Raw genomic sequence first — 22,055 nt, forward strand, 5'->3', positions numbered from 1 at the left:
GATTTGCATTTGTATGTGAGCGTGTACTATTCACACGGCCAGACAAATCAATACGAACCCTGCAGTTCATTGCACTAGTTCCGCTACGTCGAATTCGTTGGCCACTAAGAACTACTACTAGTGAATTTTCAACCCACTCGCAACGTTATTGACTGGTGAATTTAACACGGGGATGTCATTGCAAGTGGCCGATTGGCACACTCTGCATAACACTTCACTATTAAATTCAATAGTGAAAATACTCCAGCATTTGAGAAAAAAAGAAAAAATAAATTTTTCTGAGAGCGGGGTTGAACACATAACCTCTCGTTTTCTAGTCAAATGCTCTAACCACTAAACCACAGAGCTCTTATTTGTACTGCTCTCTAATTGTTATTATGAATAACATGTGAGTCTACTCTCTATTTTTGCATTTTCTACATCATCACTGAGAACGAAAACACAAACGGCCACATTCAGCATTACATGTGGCCATCGAAGTGGTATATTTTAGAGGATTTTATTTTTCTTGAATTTATTTTCAAAAACTTAGGACAAATAGCTGACTATTGCTTATTACTGAATATGCTGGTGAAATGTAGTGCAAATGATAACCATTTAACTACCACTTTAGCAGCCACATCGAACTAGTTAGTTGTAGAAGTAGTAATATAGCTAGTGCAAGGTTTCCAATTGGCACTTTTCAAACTGCTGGGTAATTTCTGATTTGCATTTGTATGTGAGCGTGTACTATTCACACGGCCAGACAAATCAATACGAAAATACAAACATACTTTCATTATAAGTAATTTTAAAAATTAAATTTCTTATAAAAATTACTTTTATTGAAATTAGTTTTTTGTCTTCAAATTGAAACTAATTGTTTAAGTTATTAAAAACATGACTACCTTTCTGCATAATATTTAACTCATCCTACAAATCTCTATTATTAATTAATGAATTCACCTTAAACAACCTAAATTATTTCCTAAAATTACTTTAACCATTATTTCCATTTTAACCTCAAAAACATTAAACCAATTAACAATAGAATTCCTATAAAACATTAATTAAATACATATTTCCTAAAAAGAAATAGTTTTATGTGGCATTTCCTTAAAACTAATTGATAAATAACTACCAGCTATTTAGTATTTCAATAGTTAAACTATCTGTAACTAACTCGTTTACATGTTCTAAATGATACGATAATTAATAATGAATGTTAAAGAAAACATTCTTCAATTATTTTAAAATTATTGACTGTGAAGCGAAATATTTTGTTAGAGTAAAGCAACCATTACAAATCAATCAATCAATCAATCAATCAATTGAATGTTTAATGAAATTTTGTTGTATATACAGATATACATATGTAAATACAATCATCATTACTATTATTATTTTATATCATAATCATCATTTATAGCATTATCCCTAAAAATACAAAATGGAATACTTTTAATTGGCAATTATTTTGATGAAAGTATATGGAATCCTTATATGTACATATTTGACTTGGTTAATGGGTTATTAACTATAATATTCTACTAACAGAAATCTACATATACACATTAGGGCGGCCCTAATATTGAAAATTTGAGGAAACTATCCTGCCACACACCTAACTCAGTTGTCAAAACCCTAACTGGTGAGAATGTAGCGCACGTGTTTCAACTTTTATTATAATATCTTTAAATAAACTTATAAAGTTTAACTTCTTCCATTCCGTTTTATCTTTATCCCTTACAAACAACTTAAGTACTTCAACACACATAAGTTCATCTTACATACTTACAATTTGAATTTTTCATTCCATTTGGGACTCAAAGTGTGCGGTTTAATTGATGTGGCGCAAATGAATTTAGCTGGCACCGGACCACCTAATGAATCGCGTTGTTCACGGCGACTGCTGCCCTCGCGACGCTTAAAACTCAAACGAAAACTGTGCTTGCGATGTGGCGGTGAATCGGTAGCATTGTTGTCGAACGCACTCATATCGGCTGAAAGAGCGCGTGGTGTCGGTGGCAGTGGCAATGGTGATACGGGTGGTCCACCATCTGGCTGTATGCCCAGCATGCAATAGGGATCGGAAAATCCTGTTGAGAGAAAATGAAAATTAAACTTTAGCTGGTATACTACACTTTTATTTATAACTGCAATTATAACTATAAGAAAAAAACCCACTTGTAACAACAGTAACTGTTACAATTCATGATTCAGCTGGAATGGCTGTGTATATTTTTTTACAGTTTTTTGTTGCTGCTAAGGACACAGTTGTATTTTATTCATTTGTTTTTTGTTAAGATGAAAAATTAAATGAAATTAAAATTAACATTCATTTGTTGCAAATTACAAATGGCAACATTTACACCATTTCATTTGAGTTTCAAGAAATAGATTTTTAAGCTATTTTCTGGATTATTAGAGCTCTATGTATTACTAACTAGCTTGACCCGGTGGGCTTCGCTACCCCTGTCGAAGTAAAATAAAAAAATGTGAAAAGATATTATAAGCAAATAAATGAATATAATTAATACCGAAATTTCTTGTTTGTGATTAATATCCAGTGATTTTAAAAAATCTTGAAGCTTTTTTTAAGACATTCGCCTATTTTTAGTCAGACTCCTTATAATGATATGAAAGCTATTTATTATAATAGTTAAAGTAATGCTTCAAATGAGTTATTTTGTTACCATTGTAGATAAAATATATAAATATTCGAATATCAAGTGAATCTAATTGTAAGAGTCTTTAAACTTTGTGTAAATTACGTTGATGCCAGTGTCCTGTTATGCCAGAAATTAAGAAGGGGTGCCACACCCCTTGTTCCCATCCGTCCCATTTTTGGATAAATTTCATGTACTGATAAGAAATTGATTCGTATAAAGTTTGAAGTCTGTCGCAATAATAGTTCTGCAGATATTCGAAAATATTATATACTTTGCATGGGAAGTTCCACGCCAACTTATCCACTGCAGCCCATTTTCATTCTATGTAAAATTATAAGAGAGCTATTCGGACAAAGTTGGAAGAATCTAGTAATTATAGATCTCAAGATATTTAGAAATAACTAATTACTTTGTATGGGAGGTGACTCACCCCGAGTTCCGATCCTTCCCATTTTTTTATTAACTTCTTGCACTGATAAGAAATTAACTCATATGAAGTTTGAAGCCTTTCACATTTACAGTTCTCCAGATATTCGAAAATAACTATTTACAGTGTATGGTAGGTGCCACGCCCACTAATTTAATACCGCCCATTTTCAGCCAAACCATGTAAAATGATAAGGATTCTATTCGGACTAAATTGCAATACTTCCACAATTATAGTTCATGGGTGGTGTCACACCCCCTGTTCCGATCCGTCCCATTTTTAGTTAAACTTCAAACAGTGATACGAAATTAATTCGTATAAAGTTTGAATATAGTCACAATTTTAGTTCTGCAGATATTCGAAAATAACTATTTACTTTGTATGGGTGGTACAAATTTTGCCCTCTTTCGTCCCTTTGTGGTCGAAGTTAAGAAAAACTATATAGTCTATTATTGCTTCCAAGTAAACGAATATCTATGTTCCAAATTTCAATCAAATCGGTTCAGCAAATAAACAAACCAACAAACAAACTTACAAAGACATTTATATATTTATATAGATATAGATAATTAAATATGGAATAGGAATAGAAAAAAAATCTGTTTTAAAAACCAAAACAAATTAAGCTTTGCCAAAGTGTTAAGCTCTCCTGAAAATCCGTAACACCTCTTAAATTCTTCAATATTCATTCTGAAAAAGTTCTATACTAAGCACTTGGATTCTGTCCTTTATATAGTTTAATTGCTACATTTACAGTCATTATTATTTAGTTATTTTTATACTATTGTCTTCTAAGATAAATTTAAAATTTTTGAACCAAAACTCAAAATCTATATAAATAAAAATCAAATGTCGCACAGTGGTATGAGAATAAAAAAAGAGGGAAACAAATCTGTAACTTCTAAACCCTTACTCAGATTTGAATGAAATTTCAAATATGAACATTGTTTTCAATAATTATTTAAACATGCTTCCCATCCAAACCGATTGATTTGTTGAGCAAATACAAAGATGCCATGTGTGATTTGATATTTTGCATCAGATGCATATTAGAACTTAGCGAAGAAATTTACAACGAGGCTTTGATGTTAATTGAGGACATGTGCTTGATGATGTCCAACAAGATATAGCGAAAAACAATATGATTGCAATGCCTTGAGCTAATTAGTTCGAACAAACAAACGTTCGAACAAAAATATGCGTCCAGCACTCTTATGAAAGTTGTGAAAGATGCTAATGCAGGGAATTTTTTTTAGACGCTCCGGTTGAACTGGAAAAACTTTGTTGAACGCGTTGAATTTGACAACGATACGCTCACAGAATGATATTGCACTTGGACTTGATCAGAAGTTACTCAATCAGCACTCAAGTTGCCATTGAATATGCAAATCAATGAAAATCCAACATTCAATATTTCCGAGAACAATTCGATGGTCAAAGTTTTGCAGCAAAGGTAAGTGATCGTTTGAGATGAGTGTACAATGGCGCATAAAAGGCCCTTGGAGCATTATACAAAACTTTGCATCATTTACGAAACAATCAAAGCAGGTTCTGTGGTGCGATGATTCTGTTGGCAGGTGATTTTCGGTAAATAATGCCAGTGATTTCACGGTCAATGAACTTAATGCTTAATGCATGTTTGAAGTCGTCCGTTTTGTGGAAACACGTCAAGAAATTCAAATTGACTGTGAACATGCATGTCGAGCTGCAGAACGATCAATTTGGAGAAGTATTTTCCAAACAATTACCGGAAATTGGCAACGGCAAAATGCCGATTGACATTCCGACCTGCATTTAACAGTGGGGTATAGAAAAAAAAGGGGGAAATAAATCTGTCACTTCTAAACACTTAGCCTGATTTGAATGAAATTTGACATGCGCAAAGAAGAAGTGTTGTCGGGGTTAAGTTTTGAATTCGGACCGGATGGGCCCACAATGGGTGCGGTCAGGTATCCCCAAAGTAGGTCACCTCGGGTATGTTAAATTTTTAAAACGATCCTATTTCTTTGTTTGTGTTCCGATTTCAAAAATGTAACATATATAGAAACTCCCCGTCAAGCACTAAAATACGAGAAGATTTTAGTGCTCGACGCTATCAATTATCTCTTATAACTTAGGAGATATTCGCATTTGAAAATTAAATTTTCAACATTTTTACCCACCCTACTCCAGTTTTTTGATAACAGCGGGTCCAAATATTTCCCGATTTTCTTCATTTTTCCTTTATTGGACTGACAACCTATGTTGTATATGAGTTGTAAAAGGGTTGTTTAGAAATTATATGAATTTAAATTTAAAAATTTTAAAATGGCGCTAATTTTCGAAAAAAAAGTAAATTTTTTCTTTTAAGTTATCTAAAAAATTTCTAGGAAGATGTATTAGGAATTTATACTTTTTGAAAAGCTAAATTTACACTAAATATTTTAAAATGAAAACAAATTTGAAAATTGTTGATACCCAGGGAACAAGGTCCATCCAAAATACACCTATCTTTTGTGTAAAATTCAAATTTAGGGCAAAAATTATCAAATTGCATAGTCGATATCAAAATATAGTAACCCATTTAAGATGGCCCAATATGTTCTTAATTATTTTGTAACGGTTTCCTATAACCACTCCCCTAGTGTGGATATTATAGCCGAAAAACTAAAAAATCCCATTTTTGGGATTTTTCAACACTTTTTTGAGAATTGCGGGATTCCTGATAATAAATTTCAAAATTTGTTTCTATTTTTGCATTTTGAATAGAAAAATCTACATAACTGTGAAATTTCATTAAAAATATTCATAAATGAAAATTTTATTTCAATTTGAAAAATTTGTATCTATGCAAAATTCAATAAAAAGCATTTTTTGTCATATTTTTCAAAAAAGTATTCCATGAATTTTTTAATTGTCAAAAGTTATATACATTTTTGAAAAGTAGACAAAATCCTCTATCCATTTATATATAACATGTCTAGCTTATGTTTTTTACGTGTCAAATAAATTAGGGAAAACTTAACAAATCGCTGAGAATTTACTTAGCACTGTTATTTACATTCATAAAAATGTTATTATGTAGGCAACATGCTTTTTTATGAATTTCTATGTTAGGTAAAATTAGAAATTTCATTGAAAACGACCGGACCGGTTAGGAATTTTTTTTCAAAATGTTCGTCAAAGTCCAGCTTTTTACTGAAAAAAAAATTTACCACGCCCACATTTACGACCACTTTTTCGATATCCATCTACAACATTATGCAGATTTTCCCGAACGCTGATATACTCCGAATGCCGAATACTAGGAATCAATTGTCAAAGAAATTTCAACGGCGTAAACCAGGAAATCCAGTTACAGACATTTACCATCCAAGAAACTTTCAGTGTTTTTATTTGAATTTGCTATTAGTCGTTCGAGGCCCAACTGCATTTCAAGATTTCCGAAATATAGATGATGAATTGTGTGACACGTATAGAGAAACGTGTCAATGCTTTCGATTGTTAAATAATGTCACTCATTGGTGTTACATCCTCAGATATGCTGTTGTTTCGTCAAATGCTCATCAAATATGAACATTATTTTCAATAATTATTTCAACATGCTTCCCATCCAAATCGACTGATTTGTAGAGGAAATACAAAGATGCCATGTGTGATATAATATTTGGCATCAAATGCGTATTAGAACTGAGCGATGAAATTTACAACGAGGCTTTAGTGTTAATTGAGGACATGTGCTTGATGATGTTCAACAAGATATAGCGAAGAACTATATGATTGCAATGCCTTGAGCGAATTATTTTGAACAAACAAACGTTCAAACAAAAATATGCGTCCAACACTCTTATGAAAGTTGTGAAAGATGCAACAGCAGGGAATTTTTTTTAGAAGCTCCCGGTTGAACTGTAAAAACTTTGTTGAATGCGTTGAATTTGACAACGATACGCTCACAGAATGATATTGCACTTGGACTTCATCAGGAATTGCTCAATCAGCACTCAAGTTGCCATTGAATATGCAAATCAATAAAAATCCAACATTCAACATTTCCGAGAACAATTCGATGGTCAAAGTTTTACAGCAAAGCTATGTGATCGTATGCGATGAGTTTACAATGGCGCATAAAAGGCCCTTGGAGCATTAGACAAAACTTTGCATCATTTACGAAACAATCAAAGCCGGTTTTGTGGTGCGATTATTCTGTTGGCAGGTGATTTTCGGTAAATAATGCCAGTGATTTCACGGTCAATGAACTTAATGCTCGACGCTATCAATTATCTCTTATAACTTAGAAGTATTCGCATTTGAAAATTAAATTTTCAACATTTTTACACACCCTACTCCAATTTTTTGATAGCAGCGGGTCCAAATATTTTCCGATTTTCTCCATTTTTCTTTTTTTTACATAGGTATATGTAAAACACAAAAAAGAGTTGTTTAGAAATCGTGACTGACTCCAAAGTTATATGCATTTAAATTTTAAAATGGCGCTAGTTTTTTCTTTTTAAGTTATCTAAAAAATTTCTAGGAAGTAGTATTAGGAATTTATACTTTTTGAAAAGCTAAATTTACACTAAATATTCTAAAATGAAAACAAATTTGAAAATTGTTGATACCAAGGGAACAAGGTCCATCCAAAATACAGCAATTTTTTGTGTAAAATTCAAATTTAGGGCAAAAATTATCAAATTGCATAGTCGATATCAAAATATAGTAACCCATTTTAGATGGCCCAATATGTTCGTAATTAATTTGTAACGGTTTCCTATAACCACTCCCCTAGTGTGGATATTATTCAACACCTTTTTGAGATTTGCGGGATTCCTGATAATAAATTTCAAAATTTTTTTTTATTTTTGCATTTTGAATAGAAAAATCTATATAACTGTATGATTTCATTAAAAAATATTCCCAAATAAAAATTTAATTTCAATTGGAAACTTTGTATCTTCCCAAAACTCAATAAAAAGCATTTTTTGTCATATTTTTCAAAAAAGTATTCCATGAATTTTTATACCCTACACCAACATAGTGGGGAGTATACCGATCGACTTAGAATCACTTTCTAAGTCGATTAAAATTTGATACATATAATTTTTTCGGCCCAAGGACGAAGCCTATTGAAACTGACTGAAATCGGTCCATTATTTCACCTAGCCCCCATACAAATGTCCTCCCGAAATTGGACTTTATCGGTCATAAATGTTTAATTTATATATGTATGTATCTCCACAAATTCCACTCCAAATAAGTTTTATATATACAAAATTCATGTCACAAAATTTTGTTACGATCGGTCCATAATTAGTCATAGCTCCCATATAGACCCACTTCCGAAAATCACTTTAACGTGCATAAATCGCTTAAAAATGTTGGTATACACACAAAATTCAACATAGTTAACTTTAATATAGACATAAATCGCACGACCTAATTTCATGGTGATCGGTCCATAATTGGTCATAGCCCCCATATAAGGCCCATTTCCGAATATCACTAAAAAATATAAATTATTGAAATTTTAAAAGAAAAATGTTTTTGCTCTTTTACTTAGTGTAGGGTATTATATAGTCGGGCTTGTCCGACCATACTTTCTTACTTGTTTTGATTTGGCTGATTTTTTTTTATTCGATTCGAAATTTTCAGGAGATGATTTGTAAAGAAAAAAATTTAAAAAAATACGGCTAAAACCGGCTTTTTTGTGTCCAGTCATTTGTAATAAAAAAAGCCCCTGAAGTATGCAGTACAAATTTAGATATTTTATTTGCAAATAAATAAGAACAGGCAGGGTTGAAGAAACTTGACGAACTAACATTAGTAAATGCTACCGGGTGAAGCCGGGCGGGGCGGTCAACCAGTATGTAATAAAATCTTTATTTATTAACAAAACTCAGTGAATTTTCAACGTTTTTTAAATTTGTCATTATAAATAACAAAGTGTTAAAAAACTTGTCAAAAGGTAAAAGGGAATCCCGCAATTCCTAAAAATTGGAGCGAAAATGGGTTTTTTACAATTTCACCCATAGTGTCCACATTTCCTTCGGGGCTGGGAAAATACTTTGAAGATAAATAGGGAACACATCAAGGTTTCCAAAGCTGCTTTCCGTTTTCTGATCCCAGCTTTGGCATTTTAGAACATGTGGCCCTAATTTGAAATTTTGAAAAAAAACATTGTCAAATTTCGAAATGCCTATGGGCGACATATTTCAAAAATAGGACATGTTTTTATAACAAAATGTCCGTCGTAAAGATAACTTACAGAAAAACTTAAAATTGTTATATGTTCTTAAAGAAAGTTTTTTTTTGGCAAAAATTTACAATTTTTTTATTTTTAAATTGAAAATCGTTTATCTTTGGATCCATAATTGATGTTGCTCTGAAATCTTTTGTATATTATTGATAAATTAGTTCTCCAACTAATAAAGAAATTGGACTCAAATTTTCAGTCCAAAAGTATGCCCTATATTTTTAAAAAAGGGGACTAATTTATAGCAAAATTTTAAAATTTAAATTTTTAATTTTTAATTTCCTGTAACTCGGAAATTATATATAATAGATATATAGGAAACACATGCCTTGCGTTTTCCAAAAATAGAAAAATCTTAGAAATCGGATGGGAAACAAAAAAATGGCACGTGTTTAAAAATGTTACATGCCGAAGTTACCCTACTTTGAGACCCATGCCATTTAAAGGGCCCATTTTTATAACTTAAGCTCTAATACTTGGCTACGCACGCCTCAAATTTTATCCCGATCGGACCAGCCGTTAAGAAATGCCAGATTTATGTAAATCCAACAAATGTTGATTCGGCCCCACTAAATTCTTCAATCTTCATTCTAAAAAAGTTGTCTTTTAAGCATTTGGATTCTGTCCTTTATGTCCTTTATGTCGTTTAATTGTTGCATTTACAAACACTAATATTTAGACCTTTTTTTACTGTTGTCTTCTAAGATAAACTTTTAAATTTTTGACCCAAAACTCCAAATTTCAAATAAAATGTGCAACATCTAAACAGTATCAGTTATTGCAAAATTTTACGCATTTGGTCTCTATATTACGAATAACAATTTTAGCTATTGGGCCACCCTACTAAACATTTATAAATAATCTAATTTTACATTTCTCCGTTACATTGCTCGCTTTCATAACCTCCACTTTATAAAAAAAATATATAAATATTTCTTTGAATGAATTTGTATTTCACAAAATCCTCTGGGATAAAGTGTTCGTCTTTCTGTTTGTCTGTCTGCTGTAGTTACTTGAGTGCGATTAATAATCTTGTAGATATTTATGGGATTTAATTCCTTTCTTGTTTTTTTGTTATTTTATATTATTATTTGCAGCTCTTAATGTTTTATTTGCCTTTAAATGTTGTTTCACTTTTAGCATGTGGTTAGTTTTAATGAAAATTACTTTGTGTGTATAAATGTATGAATATGTATTAAAGTAACAGCCTCGGGCTGTAAAACAATTTCAAATGAAATATTTGAGACAATTACTAAATGAATGAGAATGAGAATTTGCAAGAATAAAGAAATTCCTAAGAAAATAAACAAATGAAAAATGTAAAATTCGTTTAGAATTATTTAGAAGTACAAATAAAATATTATGATTAAGATGAGAAAACATTTACAATAATTTTGTTTAAATCTTGTTCATTTGTTTGTTTTATTTGTTTTAGTAGGAAAAAATAGCTTTTGTGAAAAAGTTTTCTAAAAGGCCATAAACTAACAAGATAAATATGAAATGGTCATGGCCTTAGATAACTAAAGAAATATATATTTAACAATAATAATTTATATTTAATTGAAAGAAATATTTATAAGAATTAAATGCCCACACAAGACAAAAAGTGCTGTAATCAAATATTTCCTGTTGTGTTTGCTTTGCTTATAGGAATATTTCATTGCAAAACGTAGTGAAAATTGCTATTTTTAAATTTATCATCTGCAATTTCAATGAAATTTACCATAGATATTTTATATTCAAAGTGATATGAATGAAGTCTTAAAACTGAATGAAGTTGCAAAAACTGTAACACATTTTAAAATTATATATTACTATGGCCCTTATTTGTACTTTTACGATTTTCGATGGTTTCTAGCCCTAAAATTGTTCCCCATTTTCATAAAAATCGGTCTCCATTATATGTTCAAAGCTTTAAATTAGCATTTTTATATATTGGAGAATATATTGATTTTTTCATTGTCATTCCTTTGTAACATATCGAAATAGTGGTCGCAGAACAAAAAAGTTATCATAAGATTCTAAGACCACCTAGCTATGTCCGTCCGTCTGTCTGTCTGTCTGTCTGTCTGTTGAAAAGCTAGGGCCCAAACAAAAGGAGCTAACTGGCTGAAATTTCCCACAAATAATCTCTAAGAGAAATGGCGAATACCTCAACCTGTTGATCTTCTGTCGTAGCAAAACGAACGGCTAACTTGCTACGACTGAAGAGCAACAGGTTGAAGTATGGGCTGATCACTTTAGCCGAATGCTCTCGGGTTATGAACGGAATGCGAATGTGAGTCTCACGTGGATCATACATGTCCCATTATAGAGGAGATAGCGAATTCAATTAGCAGTCTCGAAGGAAACAAATAGCCAGGTGTTGACAGATTCTCGTGCAATATTTTTGAAGGACTGAGTTTAAAGTGGCACATTTTTGAATCTAATTGAGATATTGACTTAAATTTTTTTTTGTAAAACCAAAAATTAACTGATTTAGACAAAAATAAAATAGTTCAGTGTAAATGTTGATCAAATTGTTCCTAATATTTGGAATCCTATTAAAATTTTTACACAAATTTAAGTTTGAGAAGCTCAATAAATATATAATATGTAATAAATTTGTCATTCTAAATAACAAAGTGTAAATAAACTTGGCAAAAAGTCAAACGGAATCCCACAATTCCTAAAAAAAATGGAGCGAAAATCTCAAAAATGGTATTTTTGAGAATTTTGCACATATGGTCCACATTTCCTTTGACGCTGGAAAAATACTTTTGGGATAAATAGGGAACACATTAAGGTTTCTTAAGCTGTTCTCTGTTTTCTGATCCCAGCTTTGGGATTTTAGAACATGTAGCCCAAAGTTGAAATTTTTATTAAAAACAGGTCAAATTCTGAAGGGCGTAGGGGCGTAATATTCAAAAAATAGGACATGGTTTTTAAACCAAAGTCTTCTCCGTAATGATAGCTTACACAAAATTATTATATATTCTTAAAGTAAGTTTTTTTTTTCACCCAGCTCAACAGCAAAAATTACTATTTTTGAATTTTTATATTGAAAATCATTTATTTTTGGATCCATAATTGATATTGCTTTGATATCTATTGTATATTTTTGGTAATTTAGTTGTTTAACTCTCAGAAAAAATTCGAGTCCATTCGGTCCAAAAGAATGCCCTATATTTTTAAAAAAGCAGACCAAGGTATGGCCAAATTTTTGAAATTTTAATTCTCAAATGCCAATAACTTGGAAATTGTAAGAGATAAATAGTTCACGCAAAACATATTTTTACAAGACCTAGCCAAGCGCTTTCCAAAAATAGAAAAGTCTCTGAAATCGGATGGGAAACAAATAAATGCCAAGTGTTTACAAATGTTACATGTCGAAGGTACTTTGAGCCCCTGGAGCATTTGTAGAGTCCATTTTTATAACTTAAACTCGAATACGCTTTGTTAACTACGCCCACGTTAAATTTTATCTCGATCGGACTAGCCGTTTAGAAATGCCAGAAATATTTCCGAACAAAATTTCATTCTGCCCCACTGAGGGCTGCGAAACTTGCAACGTTGCCAATCATGTTATACGAAAATTGCAAGTATTCGTCAACCCCTGTCATCGCATTATCCTATGTGTATTCTGGCCGAGAATCATAACTACTCATACGCTCTCAGAAAGAACAAGCCAACAACTCCTATCGATCGGCCACACCATTAGAACGCAGACAAACAACATCACTAGAACTGCCATATTCTGGAACCCGAAGGTGAGCTCATACATGGAACAGAAGAAGGTGAGCTCATACATGGAGAAGACATGGCCGAAGTTAAAATCAGTGTCAAGAGTTGGGGAAAAGTGAATAGAGAGATGTTAAAACATTTTATTGAGGCCCTATGCTCCTTGTAAGAACAACGGGAACCGAATTATATAAAAACAAGTAAGACAGCTATATTCGGCTGTGCCGAATCTTATATACCCTTCACCAAATTATACTTCAAAATAAAATTTTTAAATAGTCTTAGGCAAACAAAATTTATTTTTTTTTTTAATTTTTTTGAAATTTTTTTTGAATTGTTTGTTTTAAATTTAAAAAAAAATTTTTTTTTTTTATTTTTTTTTCTTTTTAGCGAAAAAAAACTTTTGTTAAAAAAATAGGGTTAAAAAATATTTAAATAATATTTTCCGATTTTGACCCATTGTGTGTCCAACTTACTATGGTCTTATATACGTCGTTGCAAAGGTCTTTGAAATATCTATCATTAGATATCCATATTGTCGATATTAATGACTTAGTAATCCAGATATAGGTCAAAAATAGGTAAAAAATAGTGGTTGTCCTGGTTTTTTCCTTATATCTCAGCCATTTGTGGACCGATTTTCTCGATTTTAAATAGCAACCGAACCGGAAGAATTCCGGAAATATTGATGTTGATTTAAACAGACAGAAGGACATGGCTTAATAGACTCTGCTATCTATAAGGATCCAGAAAATATATACTTTATAGGGTCGGAAAATTATATTGTGGAAATTACAAACGGAATGACAAACTTATATATACCCTTCTCACGAAGGTGAAGGGTATAATAAGATGACATTACTTCTTTAAGAAGTAAAAGAAATGTTTCGAAACTATATTCTATTCAAACCAGCTTAATATGAAAATTTGTTCCCTGTACGTATGATTATTAATTTTTTCTCATGATGATTATTTAAATATCAATCATACGCTCTAGTTACTCCTGGTAATTAAAGTAATCTGCTTTGTGAGTTTATAAATTTAATTAAAATTGACTTATGAACTAAAATTATATGAGTTATCTGGTAAAGATGTTTTATAATACCAAAATTGAAGTGTCTTGGGAGCAAATGTAAGAACAATTTTAAAAACTTAAAAAAAAAACATAACCATTATATTCCTCAATGCAACTCTTTTATATTTAAATCTATGTCAAACATTTTAACAAAATAACATTTCAATCATAATTTAATTGGTGACACTGACAACCCTTTTTAAGCTGCATTACTATTTAAATAATATATATAACTAAATTATATAAATTTAAATAAAATTGCTCTAAACTGATTTATTAGTTTTAATCATGTTAATATTCTATCTTTAAAAAAAACACTAAAATATATATTTATTAGAGCTGCTAATGTGAAATATTTAAAGCTATATATTTTCATCGCTTTTCATATTTAATGTTAGTTAGGCATGAATAGAATTTTGCATATAATATTTCATTACAAATATCTAACATTCTAAAATAACAAGCTATAATTGGCATATAACCTGACCGGTAGTTATTTATCTTGTTTTTATGCAAGTAAAAACTGTTTTCACTGGCCATTAAATAAAATTTGTATTTGCCAAAAACGCAAACAAGAGCCAATAGCAAATATATAGTTAGTAAACGAGAAACATTTAGCTAAAAACATGTGTAAAACAATCAAACTGTGTTAAAACAAAAATATTCATAAAATGCACGCACGAAATTTTCTCTGTTATAAAGTTGATTGAATGAAAAGGATGAATGCTGCAGCAGAAAACGGAGTTTAAAATAAACAGTCATAAACTCTACAAATAAGTGAACTATATTCTGCTGTGCCGATATAAATATTTTTCAGTAAACAAAATTTAAAAAAAATTATGACAAAAAAAATATATTTTTTTTAACTTTATTAATGACAAAAATGTATGACAAACTATTTTTTTTTTTGTTAAAAAAATTCCCTTTTGACCCTTTGCAGGTCCAACTAACTATGGCCTTGCAGCACAGTAGGGCAGAATCCAAATTTTTTAGAAATAAATCTGGCATTTTTAAACTGCTGGTCAGATCGGGATAAAATTTTACTGGGGCATAGCCAAAGAGTATTCGAGTTTAATGTATTAAAATGGGCCCTACAAATGCTTTAGGAGCTGCGCTGAGGGGCTAAAAGTAGGTTGCCTTCGACATGTATAATTTTTAAACATGTGCCATTTTTTTCCCATCCGATTTCAAAGTTTTTTATATTTTTGGGTAGCGCTCGGCTTACCAAAAAATAAATAAATGCTTACGCTATTTATCTATTGCTATTTATCTCTTATAATTTCCATGTTATAGGCATTTCTAAATAGAAATTTTAAAATTTTGACATACCTTGGTCCGCTTTTTTAAAAATATAGGTCGTACTTTTATATCAAATGGACTCAAATTTTGCTTGTTAGTTAGACAACTAAATTAGCAATAATATTCAAAAGATTTCCGAGCAATATCAATTATGGATCCAAAAATAAACGATTTTCAATTTAAAAATTCAAAAGATAGTAAATTGCTGTTTTTTGGGCGAAAAGGTGACTTAACTCTTCTCTTATTAAAAAAGAACTTTCCTTAAGAACATATAACAATATATGTAATGTTTTTCTTTAAGATATCTTTACGCAGAACATTTTGGTATAAAATACATGTCCTAATTTTCGAATATGTCGTCCCTACGCCCTTCGGAATTTGACCTATTTTTTTATCAAAATTTCAACTTTGGACCGCATGTTCTAAAATCCCAAAGCTGGAATCACAAAACATAAAGCAGCTTTGGAAACTCTGATGTGTTCCCTAATCCCCAAAGTATTTTCACAGCCACGAAGGAAATGTGGCCAATATTGTAAAAAATTCCATTTTTGGGACTTTTGCACCAATTTTTAGGAATTGCGGGAATCCCTTTGTTCTTTTAACAAGTTTTTTTTTACACTTTGTTGTTTAGAATGACAAATTTAATAGTATTACAAATATGAGGAACATTTTGATCCATTTGATTGTTTTGTTTAGATAATTTAATTTTTGGTCTTACAAAAAAAATTCATGTCAATATCTCAATTAGATTCAAAAATATGCAATTTTAAAACTCCGTCCTTCAAAAATATTGCACCTGCTAAATTTATTCCATATTTTCGGACCAAAAATTCATTGAGCATGGTGTGGGATTCGATCTCCCGCTTCATTTTTAAAGAAATAAAGTCCGATGATGCCACCGCACAATGCACGGTGGTCAATTCCGGCCAAAAATCCATAACTTATTTATTTTTTCATAAAAATGTTTGAAATTTGGTATTTGTAATAAAAATAACATTACCGATCGATCGATAAATATTTCGATGTTCAAATATAAGGTTTGGCCAAAAAAAGCATGGACGTTCTAAAAGTATCAAAAAAATTGCATGTAAGTGGCTGAAATTTAGTCCAAAAATAAAGAATAAAATATGTGATCGATAAAAAAATGGGTCATTCAAATTTCGGATTACATATACAGGGTTTTGCCAAACAATCATTAACGTTTTAAAAGTATCGAAAAAATTTGGTTATTCATGTAAATGCCTGAAATTTAGTCCGAAAATGAAGAATATCATAAGTGATTAAAAAAAATTTCGTACAAATTTCGGAGTACATATACAGGGATTGGCCAAACAATCATGGACGTTTTGAAATTATCGGAAAAATTAGGTTATTCATGTAAATGCCTTAAATTTGGTGAACATTAAGGAACAACACACTTGATCTATCGCAAAAAATATTTGAAATTGCATACAGGGGTGGGTCAAATAAATATTGACATTATAAAAGTATCGAAAAAAGTATGTAATTTTTGTAAATGGCTTCAATTAGGTTTATAATTAAAAATAACATAAATGATCCATTGGAAAAATGTCGACATACAAATACATGGTTTGGCCAAATCAGCATAGACGTAAATAACTCTCAAACTTACATTATTTTTGAAATTGACCCAAAATAAAAAAAAAAAATGTGTAAAATATGATGGCACAAATTAATAGTACTCTTGATTGATATTTTACAGTATTAGATGTAATTTACACTAACCTCTAATAGCCTCTTTTAATTTTTTCTAACCTTTCAAACTTTTTTTAATTTAGTTTCTATAGTTCCTAATCACTTCACTTTTATATAAATAGAACACTCAAAGACTCCGTAATAATTACGTGGAATTTTTAACTGCTAACTGTTTTATAAAAACATGTGCTAATTTGCAAAAAAAAAAAAACTTTAAAGAAAAAAGCACAGGCTACTTCGATTCATAAGTAAATAAATCACATTTTTCTAATATTAAAATGACAAAGAAAAACCTTTGATTTTACAGCGCTATAAATATTCATATATAGTTACATTATAGCCAAAATTATAATGATACTGTATATTCTGTGTTAAGAAAAATTTTATAAAAATTAAAAAACAAAAAAAAACGTTTTTGGCCGGAATTTACCACCGTGCAATAGCTCATTTTTCTAAACGTAATAGAGTCTGTAAAGTCTGCTCTAACTCCATATGCGGTAATTTGGCAAGAAATTCGTTGAGCTGAGCACAATTGTGCTATAAATCAGTCTATACGTTTCGCGAATCGATATTCAAAGTATTGGGATAGTTTGGTAGCGTTGTTCAAGCGTCAATCTAAATTGATGATTTGCCAGAGTATAATGATCGTAAATTTGAATAAATGAGCGCAGCATGCAAGTTCGTTCGACAGTTAACTGTTTCAATCGGGCTTAAAAAACACATTTTTAAGTCCAAAATTGTAAGGACTGAAGTCTTATGTCACATAGTATACAGAGGTATTTCAAGACAGAAGATAAACAAGTTTTCTATTTCTCTCGTTCTTTCAGGACTGCCTTTTGTTTATATTTTTCCAGCTTTAACATAGAACACATTTTACACATTATACACATTTTATATCTATCTTTTTCCATGAGAGCTGCCTGATTTAGGCTTTTTTGAAACGTCAAAATTGTATCGTCTGTGTACTTTGCTCTTATGTATAGGTACTCTGTCGTATGATTATTATTTTTTATTGATAAATATTTAAATATCAATCATACGCTCCAGTAACTCCATGTAAATGAAATAGGAACCGGAAATTATAATTATTTTTCGAATTTCAACTAAAAAACATACTGAAGGAGAAATGCTACCTTCATATGGAAAACACCAACTTGATCCCTGTTTATTAAGTTTTATTAAAAGACTAAACTTCAACAATTTTTTCTTAGTTTGCTTAGAAAATCACAGTTATTCTTAATTTATTTTAACAAAGAAGACTCAAAGAAGCACGACTCTAAGATACATTCGATCTTAAATCGGTTAATTTAAATTTTTATACCCTTCACCTTCGTGAGAAGTGTATATATAAGTTTGTCATTCCGTTTGTAATTTCTACATTTTTCATTTCCGACCCTATAAAGTATATATATTCTGAATCCTTATAGATAGCGGAGTCGATTAAGCCATGTCCGTTTGTCTGTCTGTTGAAATCAATTTTCTGAAGACGGGATCGTGATCCAAATCTTCAATAATTCTGTCAGACATGCTTTCGAGAAGTTTGCTATTTAAAATCAGCAAAATCGGTCCATAATATGAGCAAAAAACCGGGACAACCTCGATTTTTGACCTATTTTTGATCTATATCTGGATTACTAAGTTATTAATATAGACAATATGGATATCTAATGATAGATATTTCAAAGCCCATTGCAACGATGTAGATAAGGCTATAGTAAGTTGGACCTACAATGGGTCAAAATCGGGAAAAATATTTTTTAACCCGAATTTTTTTTTCATCAAACTATTTTTTTGTTATACATTTTTATTCCAAAAAAAAGAAATTAAAAAAAAAAATTAAAAAAAAAATTTGATAAAAACTTTTTTTAAAAAAAATTAAAAAACAATTTCAAAAAAAACAATTAAAAAAAAATAAATTTTGTTTACCCAAAAATATTTACTTCAAAGTATAATTTGGTGAAGGGTATATAAGATTCGGCACAGCCGAATATAGCTCTCTTACTTGTTTTACATATATTTAAGATCGAAATTATATCCAAACTAAATTTGTCCCGGAAAAATCACTGTTTGGTGTGGTTGAAAGATCCTTTCTATCAAAAGAAGTTAAGTATTGTGGCTTTGATTTATTTCAATAAGTCCTGCAAATCACAATACTTCATTATACAGCTACGCATATAAACAAGTTCTATTTTGTAAAATATTTTTATATCCCAGCCTATACAAAATTTAATTTAAAATTCAATACCTTTTCAAAATGCAAAATATATACAATTTTAAATACTCATTAAACCAGTCTCTATTCCTACATACTTAAATATAATTATAATAAAAGAGACATTTGCTAAAGCAGTCTATTATTACACCATTATTTGCATTTATTAAAATTTAACACTTTTTTTTAGAAAAACACTCATACGCCTCTATGAACAGCAAATGAGTTTAACGCTATTTAAAATAAGTAAGTGTAGCAATAAATATGTTGATTTTATTTTATTTTTTTCTAGTTTTATTCAATACTACTTACCATTTGCATCTTTGGCTTCTAGACCTTCAGCTTCGAGCACAACCACTGACAGGACAATAACTTTGGGTTTGTCTTCGGCTGTTGCATGCAACAGGCGATAATGACGATCTGGACTGATGCCAAATGCACGCTGAGCATGCAAATACATTTCCTCTTTATAATGGGCATACTAATGGGCCAAAGAAAATGTTATGGAAATACAAAAGAAAACAGGAAGAAAAAAAAAGAGGAAAGAGGAAAAACAATTATTAGAAAATAAAAGAGTTGAAGTGGAATGAATTGCATAATAAAAATTTATCATAATGACTTGTATTGAATGCTGCTTTTTTTTCTATTCTTTTCTTTTCAATTTATTAATTTTTGCTGTTGTTGGGTTGAATCGAAAATGAGTCATAAAATCGTGTTACTATGAGTCACCCTTATGATGTTGTAATGTCAGGCTTTTGTTTTTTTTTTATGTTTATATTTATTTAATATTCTGCTGAAATGGTCTCTAAATGTCATTTTATAATCTGCCATTATTTCTGTTTTCAATTTGTCTTTTGAAGTACTTAAACACTTAATGGTGTACATATTTAGATAGCCTCAACAAATAGAGCGTACAATTCATTACTACTGTTTTGCAGTAAAAACAAAATATTGTCTATGACTATGCAGCATAAAATACGAAGTCAACTCTATAATTGCAGGTAAAATTGTTGCAAGGGTCTTAGTAGTTAACGTAGTAGTACTGGGTAGAAGGGTGATCATTCGCCGCTTTTTTATACCCTTCACCATGAGTGGCAAGGGTATATATAAGTTTGTCATTCCGTTTGTAATTTCAACATTTTTCATTTGCGACCACATAAAGTATATATATTCTGGATCGTTATAGATAGCGGAATCGATATAGCCATGTCCGTCTGTGTGTTGAAATCAACTTTCCGAAGCCCCCAAATAACTTACATACACGATTCATACATCAGTATCTCCGAAATTCTTCCGACTCAGTCGCTATTTAAAATCGAGAAAATCGGTCCACAAATGTCTGAGATATAACTAGGACAACCTCGATTTTTGACCTATTTTTGATATATATCTGGATTACTAAGTCATTAATATAGACAATATGGATATCTAATGATAGATATTTCAAAGACCTTTGCAACGACGTATATAAGACCAGAGTAAGTTGGACATACAATGGGTCAAAATCGGAAAAAAATATTTTTTAACCCGAATTTTTTTTCATCAAAAAAATTTTTTTTTGTCATAAATTCTTTTTCCAAAAAAATTAATTAAGGAAATTTGAAAAAAAAAAATTTTAAAAAATTAAAAAACAATTTGGAAAAAAAAAAATTTTAAAACATTAAAAAAAAAAATTTTGATTTTGTTTAAATAAAAATATTTAAAAAAAAAAATATTTTTAAGTATAATTTGGTGAAGGGTATATAAGATTCGGCACAGCCGAATATAGCTCTCTTACTTGTTTGATCCTTAAATTGTTTCTTATTTCAAATCCTTAGATTTGTGGGCTTTAGTTTTACTTATTTCAATCTTACATATCTCTTCTTATAATAAGTTATTTTTACACATTTTTACAGTGACCAAAAAACGGCAATACCTCTCCCCCGTGGCTGTGGTTAAACCCTGATGTTTCTGCTAGTGGCAAATGTGCCCTTATGGCGAATGGTCCTCCTTCTACCCTTTATATTTCATTCAGATTCAGAAGAGTAATATAGAAATTTACCCAGGGAGTGGTCCATATAGAAGATATTTCATTGATCATATTGTTACGTTTTTAACCTTTTCAAAACGTTGGTTATTTCCTTTAAATAAACCGGATACTTTTGATTGCAAATAGAAGCGTTTAGTAGTTTAATAATTGTATTTATTTAAAATGTACAACAACAACAGAATTAAATAGTCGTTCAGTGTTTTTTTTATACACATTTCAATGCTAATAATACCCACAGATATCGAGCCCTTAGCACAGATATCGTAAGCGACAAAACACAAATTTTACAGGAGAAGGTTTTTTCGATTATTTTAAAATTTATACATAGAATTAAAAATGTTATGATGCGATATAATATAATTTCATTCAAGCTATTTGTCTATTTTTCAAAAATATTTATAACTTTTGACAATTAAAAATTCATGGAATACTTTATTGAAAAATATGACATAAAATATTGTTTATTGAATTTTTGCATAGATAGAAATTTTTCGAATTGAAATAAAATATTTATTGATGAATATTTTTTAATGAAATTTCACAGTTATGTAAAATTTTGTATTTACAATGGAATAATAAAAACGAATTTTGAAATTTATTATCAGCAATTCCCAAAAAAAGTGTTGAAAAATCCCAAAAATGGAAATTTTTAGTTTTTTGGCTATAATATCCATACCAGGGTCGGAGTTATCGCAAC

The 22,055-nt window shown here is 30.3% G+C and overlaps 1 protein-coding gene across 1 annotated transcript in view; it reads right to left on the bottom strand.

The window, feature by feature from the left end:
- The window catches only part of unc-13-4A, a 78,865-nt gene that overhangs the window by 26,563 nt on the left and 30,247 nt on the right, over positions 1 to 22,055 (bottom strand). Inside the window, exons 4-5 of the mRNA XM_065505334.1 lie at positions 19,642 to 19,810; positions 1,778 to 2,078 (exon numbers count right to left, since the gene is read on the bottom strand). Of these exons, the coding sequence (XP_065361406.1) occupies positions 1,778 to 2,078; positions 19,642 to 19,810 (470 nt within the window). The remainder of the gene's footprint in view (positions 1 to 1,777; positions 2,079 to 19,641; positions 19,811 to 22,055) is intronic.

This window comes from Calliphora vicina, chromosome 3 (assembly GCF_958450345.1).
Source record: "Calliphora vicina chromosome 3, idCalVici1.1, whole genome shotgun sequence".
Taxonomy (NCBI): domain Eukaryota; kingdom Metazoa; phylum Arthropoda; class Insecta; order Diptera; family Calliphoridae; genus Calliphora; species Calliphora vicina.